This window comes from Neodiprion lecontei, chromosome 4 (assembly GCF_021901455.1).
Source record: "Neodiprion lecontei isolate iyNeoLeco1 chromosome 4, iyNeoLeco1.1, whole genome shotgun sequence".
Lineage (NCBI taxonomy): Eukaryota > Metazoa > Arthropoda > Insecta > Hymenoptera > Diprionidae > Neodiprion > Neodiprion lecontei.
In genome coordinates, this window is record NC_060263.1 from 32,294,392 (window position 1) to 32,301,463 (window position 7,072).

The 7,072-nt window shown below is 34.1% G+C and overlaps 1 protein-coding gene across 2 annotated transcripts; it reads left to right on the plus strand.

The window, feature by feature from the left end:
* The first annotated feature begins 1,027 nt into the window (after positions 1-1,027).
* On the plus strand, positions 1,028-6,384 carry LOC107226494 (leucine-rich repeat-containing protein 40). 2 transcript variants are annotated; one of them, XM_046737097.1, is made up of 10 exons: positions 1,028-1,661; positions 2,083-2,276; positions 2,428-2,631; positions 2,714-2,837; positions 3,582-3,751; positions 3,895-4,037; positions 4,140-4,355; positions 4,426-4,758; positions 4,939-5,124; positions 5,221-6,384. In XM_046737097.1, exons 1-10 carry the CDS (start codon positions 1,511-1,513, stop codon positions 5,324-5,326), a joined length of 1,827 nt encoding a protein of 608 aa, XP_046593053.1. In that variant the 5' UTR covers positions 1,028-1,510; the 3' UTR covers positions 5,327-6,384. The 2 variants fall into 2 exon arrangements, with proteins under 2 accessions (XP_046593053.1, XP_015522811.1); XM_015667325.2 differs by having other exon boundaries at positions 1,039-1,661; positions 4,152-4,355; positions 5,221-6,379.
* The last annotated feature ends 688 nt before the right edge of the window (positions 6,385-7,072 follow it).

Here is a 7,072-nt window from a genome sequence, read left to right on the forward strand (position 1 = left end):
AAGTTTCGATCTATCTCTCCCTATCAAAATAAAAAAAAATAAATAAAAAATTGCCGACAATCACCTTCTTGGGACTTTAAATCAGGACACTGCGTTAAAAACTGTCTCATATACGGAGCATCCGTTTCATCTCGATCAAGATTAGCGCATCCGTGATGTATTAGTTACTCTGAATTTTCTTCCACACGAACACTTTTCGAAAAACGATTCGGCTTCTGTACCCAACGTAGATACTTCACTTGCGACTAGCTAAAACAGCGTTTCGATTCTATGCCTACGAAAATTCAAGATCGCGAGAGCAGATGAAAAGTTGTTGGAATAATTATGAATATTTATGTTATGGAATATATCGAGACCGAGTCGAATAGAATCCCACTTCGAAAAGAATAATTCGTCTATTTTCATATTATAGACGTATTATTAGACGTAGATGATCTAGTATGTCTCCTGGAAAATTGTAAAATGTATAGTATGCATCACGTATTAACCGTAAATGGATCATATATATCAATATCGTATATGGACCGCATATACATATACACGTTTTGGTCTCCGCATCATTATTACATCTGATCTATTATCATTTATGATCTATGTATACATTCTTCTCTCGGGTACCTAACTTAAAAATTACTGTTGTGCTACGAATTTTGGACGAAATTTATTCCCATTTTTAATCTCTTGTATCACCGACAAGTTGTTGAGTACGCACAGGCTAAGTTCTGGCTTGAGCTTACCATTGCGAAGACTGTTACTGAGAAGATTAGTGCAGCCAAAGCCCATAAGGGCAACTGCTTTTTTATACTTCATTGTCAGTCAACGTTCGTGGTTATGAAGAATTTCTCTTAGCGGCGTAGATAGTTGCTTGGTTGATAATACGTGAAACTGCTAATACCTCCAGACCCGAAAAACTGTTTCGAATAATGACCCAGGGCTGTGAATCTTCATATATTTTAGTTAACGTTGGAGGTAGCCCCGCGTGTGCAGAAAGTATGGCGGAGGAGTTGTCTCTCTTGCTTAACAACTTGGTTGGTCGATACGTTTCCTCTTATTTAATCAAAAGCAGAGTGAGAGAGATGGAGTGTCCAGGGTACTCTAGGGATATACATTCGGCTATCTGGAGATATATATATATCTCGCTATCGAAATCGACTAGAGCACCCCCTTAAATTCCCTAGATGAATTTGTTCCATTTTCTATAAATAATCTGTTGACTGTCAAAAATCGGGGTTGCGCTATTTAATCACACACACGATTCACAATCGATTCCCGTAAAAACAAATTCATTCGTGGCAGATGTATATGAAGCGTGTGTGGAAGCCCGTATTGACTATTTTTGAACGGAAAAAACTCCCGGGTGTTCATACTGAACGTAACCTAGCAATTTTAGCGACCTAATGAAAATTCGGTTTTATGCAGCGATGCTCGAACGCATCGTCCTAACCTCACTTCTTCGTTGACTGTATAATTGAATTCTAAAACCAGAAATTACATTCAACTGTTTGTTGGGATGAATTATGCTGGTAGAAATAGGTCCAATTACCGGGCAGTATTCAAATCTCGAACACAAAAGGATGACGATACCGAATTATCCGAGAGTGACATAATTTCAGCCAGAACGAGTGGTCAACTGAATTTATCAGCGAAAGGATTATCATCTGGTAATTCATTCAGAGATTTTGGAGTTTACCAATTATTCGTATCAGAGAAATTATGTCTGCGAGTTTTCGCGGCCTGATTAATTCTAAAATAGATGTACAAGTAGATGTTAGACAATAGAAGTAGAAAGAAACGGAGTACGATAATACATAAAAATTCGTCCAGTAAAGGTATAACGGTGGCTGACTCCAGGCTAACTCCGCGTGGCTATTGTATGAATTTGATGCTGTCACCTTGTCGAGCATATATCCATAGTTTGTTTTCAGTCTCATTTACACTTAAAAGTTTAAGAAAAAGGAACAGAGTTCTTTATGTACAGAAAATTATTAAATGTGCCATAAAACTAACATCACAATTTGTCTATAATTATGCTTGTTTGATCTAATGTTAAAGCAGTGCATTCTTCAATCATTTTAATTACAGTGCCGGCAAGAGTATGGCATTTAAATGAGCTGACGAATGAAGAACTGAAAAAGTTGGATATGACGCTAGATTGTGACGAGGGAAAGGAGCGATGGTGGGAACATGAACAATTGAAAATATTGAAATTGAGTTCAAACAGCTTGACTGAACTTGACTCACGAGTGCAGTATCTGACGGAGCTCAATGTTTTGGATGTATGTTGGATAGAATAAATGTGCAAATATATTTGTTCACAGTATTAAGACTTTTTTATTAGTAAATTCAAAAGTGATCCGTTTATAAACAGTATTCAGGGTAATACAATGAATTAAATATCTTGAGAAAACGAACTTTTTAATTTTTCAGTTGCATGATAACATTATTGAAGATTTGCCGCTTGAAATTGGATACTTGAATAAATTGAGAAATTTGAATTTGGCTTCAAACAAAATACAGACTCTACCATTGAACATCTACAAGTTGTGTGAGCTCCGTTTCTTGGATATTGCAAATAATGTATTGAAAGAACTTGATCCAGGCATTGGAGATCTAGTTATGTTGGAACATCTGGTATGTGGGTTTAAACAATTTTATGGTTGGGAAGTTATGTAGAATTACTATCTCTCGTCTATCGCTAACTGTATTTATTCAGAATCTATCGTGTAACAACTTAACAACCTTACCTGTTGGAATGGGGTACCTGGTACGTTTGGTCACTCTCGATTTAAGTCACAATATGCTCAAAGAGTTGCCTCCAGACATTATGAGTATGAGAGGTGTGTTTCAAATTTACGTTGTAAATCTATTTTTCTCTTGCCATGTCAGGTTGCATCATCAGTCGATTATATAGATGTTACATTGCATGGTTTGGATTTATAGTTTTCTTACAATAAATCACTAGGTAAAAGAATCGTCGCTTAATTTGCTCAATCATAAATTTTATGAATACATCAGGCATGTGGCAATGGCATGTAACATTTTCGCAATTATTTGAGTAGAAAGACAATCTTTTTGCGCGATTTTTTCAAATAATAGCACATGCCTGAAATAGTTCCACATATGCGGAAATTGATTCTGACACAGCTAATTTCCGCATGTGTACATGGATTTTATCATTTGATCAAGAGCTGGTTGCATGATAAAACATTTTTTTATATAACATTTGTTTTCCCTTTGATGTAGTAGTAATAACCATAGCGTTAATCAATCATAAAACTTGTGTAGAAGTAGAATTGATCATTTTTAATATTGTGACAAATTTTTGGTGTTATTGCATGTCCAGACATTTAATGTGTTACAAAAAATAATTTGTGGGTCGTTCCATGTCATCCGAGCTATGTTTTTCATATAATGATATAGCGCTTTATTGAAGAAACAAGTGCTTCGAATGACAGGAAAGCCTACGTCGCAGAATCCTCAAATATCGTCCTATCAGGCGTATAGCGTATGCAACAAAAAGAGAGAGCGAGAATTGGACTATTTATTCTGTGACCTAAATATATTTTTATACGTACATACAGCACTGAAGAAGTTGGATGTAAGTGTTAATCAATTGCAAGATGTACCGCCTATGGGTGAACTTCGCAGAATTGAAGTTCTTATGCTGCATACAAACAATCTCAGTACTTCACCAGATACAAATGGCTGCACGGCCTTGTGTGAACTCCATTTGGGTAATAACAAAATAAGTGTAAGTTCCTTCTTCTGAATACTCTCATTGTCTCATTTTTTCGCCTATACCTCGTTTTTGCATATATTTTTAAGAAATATTAATAAGTTCAGTTAGTGTATTGAACACGTTTGCTTTCTTTATTGAAAGTCAACCCTTTTCAGGAGATCGATGTATTGAGTTTGGAAAGCATGGGGCATCTGAAAACACTCATTCTAGGAAACAACAAGATTGAAATGATCCCTGAAGAAATCGTGCAGCTGTGCAACCTGGAACGACTAGATTTATCCAACAACAACATTGTTAAGTATGTTTTTTACCTCTAAAGTCATACTGATTTCTCAATGAAATTCCAGTGATAGATTTTTGATTCACATTTGTTGAGTCGTGAGGTCACAACTACACATAGGGTTATTTGCAGCATCCCTAGTTGCATATGTTTTATGCCCAATCTGCATACTTTGCTGATTGATGGAAATAACATCCGCAATATTAGACGTGACGTGATTCAATGCGGAACCTCTAGGCTTTTGCGTTATCTCAGAGAAAGTATGAGCGTTCAAGACCTGGGATCTAATATGATGTATTTACCTTTTTCCAAAACTCCTGGTCAATTGCCAGACAAGTTAGTATATTACTACTTATTGAATGATTCATGATATGTAAAATATTATGAAAATTTATCTGCCTTTCAGGTATGCTTTGAAAAATGGAAAATACTTAAGTTTGGCCAATCAAAATCTAGGTGAGATACCAGATTCGATAGCACAAGATGCATTTGAAGCTGAAGTAACGAGCATTGATTTAAGTAAAAATCAGTTCAAAGAATTCCCACTAAGTTTATTCATAGTGACAACTGTTAAGGAACTAAAAGTAGCGTGTAATCGCCTACAGTGTTTGCCCGACTTGGTTGGAGATAAGTTCAAGCACTTACAATTCATGGATATCAGTAATAATCAACTTTCTTCACTACCTGACAGTATCGCTATGCTAATTCATTTGAGAGAAATCAATTTAGCTTACAATAGGTATTACCATTGATTTACCATATCATCATTAATTTCTGTATGCAGCATGTTGTTTCCTTCAAACTTTCAAAATGAATTTTCTAACAAAGTTTACTGTGATAAGATATCTAGATATCAGTTTCGTAATGCATAAGTGTCGTAAAATGATGCAAAAATAGCTAATCACTTCAAATGTATCAGGTTTGTCGATATTCCGGAGTGCATTTACGATGTTCCTGGATTAGAAATCTTAATAGCCAACAATAACAAGATTGAGAAAATTGACGTCATGCATTTAAGCAAACTCAAAAGGTTGGCGAATCTCGATCTTTCCAATAATAATATCGGAAACGTACCACCTGAACTTGGAAACCTTAAACAGCTAAAGTAAGTCATTATGTTGATGCAAGTAATCAATTCGCTTACTTTTTTGCATGCATCATAAAAAAATTCATGATATCAAATATTTCAAATGATGTATAGATATTTGGCATTATCTGGAAATTGCTTCAAGCAACCTCGACATACAACGCTCTCAAAAAGTACAGAAGAAATCCTTGCTTACCTTCGAGATCGAATTTCTACCTAACGTTATTATAATATTATAGTATTATATTCAATAGTATTTATAATTCACATAAGACGGTAGTTGTAATCACGATCGAGAAGCACTGTTTTTATACAAATTGTGTTGATCACGGTCAGCTTGCTTGCGTGATAATAAGCCATTGGTGCAGTGCGAAATAATGTTAGGTGTAAATGTGTTGAAAAAATTGTTCTTTAAAATCTTCTGTTCAGTTTTTACAAATTTTCACCTATGATATTCATCTGCATATTTTTCTACTTGATATTATCAATAGTGGAGAAACTTTACAAAAGAATTGCGGCTTACTAAATGTGAAGCCAAAAATTTAGTACAAACAGTTTTTGAAAGACAGAAGTTACGAATTAGAAACTCTATTCGAAGATTTACGTAGCGCTAACTTGACTGATTGTTCGATTATTTATCAATCTAGAGAATTAAAGGAGGAAGAGTAGATTTTGTAATTCAACGCTGCAGAGTCTAAAAAAAAATGAACTTATAGTATTAAAATTACGCTAATTTCATGCCAATCTGTGTACGTGTGAGGCTGATTGAAATCAAATAAACCATGTAATCAAAATTGCGAAATACGGTCAAAGAAAGTGAATCAAGTGCATTTGAACCTTAGCTTGTACTTGTTTTTTCAGTCATACTCGAAAACTGGCAAAATCTTGATTTTCACGGATTAGGCAGCTGCGATGAGATGTACCATATGCGTAGTATTTAATTGTGTTGTTGATGGCGTCACTGACACTCGCTTTTTCAACGTAGTCACTAGTAATAAATTCTTTAGAATCCCGTGAAAGATCAGTTGTGTATGAATGTAGTAATAATTACGTCAGAATAAATTTATAATAAACTTATAGATATGCCATGAGTCAATAAATTACTGTTATTGATTTTTGTAGAAATCAAACACGATCGCTGTGAGCACGATATTATACATAGATATTACTATACTGATTGAGTTCGCGTAAGGATCTATACCGATGTAAATGTATTGTACAAAGCCTAAATAAATGTATTTTACATAATTCAATGCAATATCAATTTGTGCGATTAAAGTATCAATTATTATCATTGTCTTACATACTAAGTACTGATTTCATATAATCAGTGAAAGATAAATGTTTATTTTTTACCCGATTGAAAAATATTTTGAATGAAAGTATAAATTATTAAATACTTTTTCGGCATTAAGACTACGTACTGCATCTTTTCATACAAAAAAACCATATAGTTCATTAATCGATTAATTTTTACCAATTCAATGGAGTCATGTCCTACTCTTTTTTTTGGACTCAGTTAATCGATGCATCGATTATTTTTAACTTAGTTAGTGGCCATCGCTAGTACAAATGCTACAAATTCACGTGTCGGAAGAATGAAGAATTTTACTATTACTTGAAAGAATATCCTGCTATCTAAATATTTATAGGCGTAATTATATATTTGTCAGACATACTTTGTTCGTTAAATTTTTAGAATTAGGAGTCAAAATTATCTGAATGTCATGATACAACAACGGCTTTGGAATGATATTTTATCATGTGAAAGTATAAAATAGAAAATATCGGTTAATCACCAAAGAATCCTTCTGTTCACTTCTTACTCATTCCGCATCCTCAAGCGACCGTCACTTTACATATTTAAACGAATTAAATTAGTCGCAGCAATAATCAAAATAAATTAAAAATTTCAAATTTATTCAATCTACAAACTGGCTACAGTTTTTATTAAAATACAAAATGG

What these genes read in the sequence shown, in the direction of transcription:
- LOC107226494 (XM_046737097.1), top strand. Translation starts at nt 1,511, where the DNA reads ATGAATTATGCTGGTAGAAATAGGTCCAATTACCGGGCAGTATTCAAA. An exon ending in TAGTTATGTTGGAACATCTG is followed by an intron (nt 2,632 to 2,713) that starts GTATGTGGGTTT and finishes GTATTTATTCAG; the next exon opens with AATCTATCGTGTAACAACTT. An exon ending in GGAAACCTTAAACAGCTAAA is followed by an intron (nt 5,125 to 5,220) that starts GTAAGTCATTAT and finishes AATGATGTATAG; the next exon opens with ATATTTGGCATTATCTGGAA.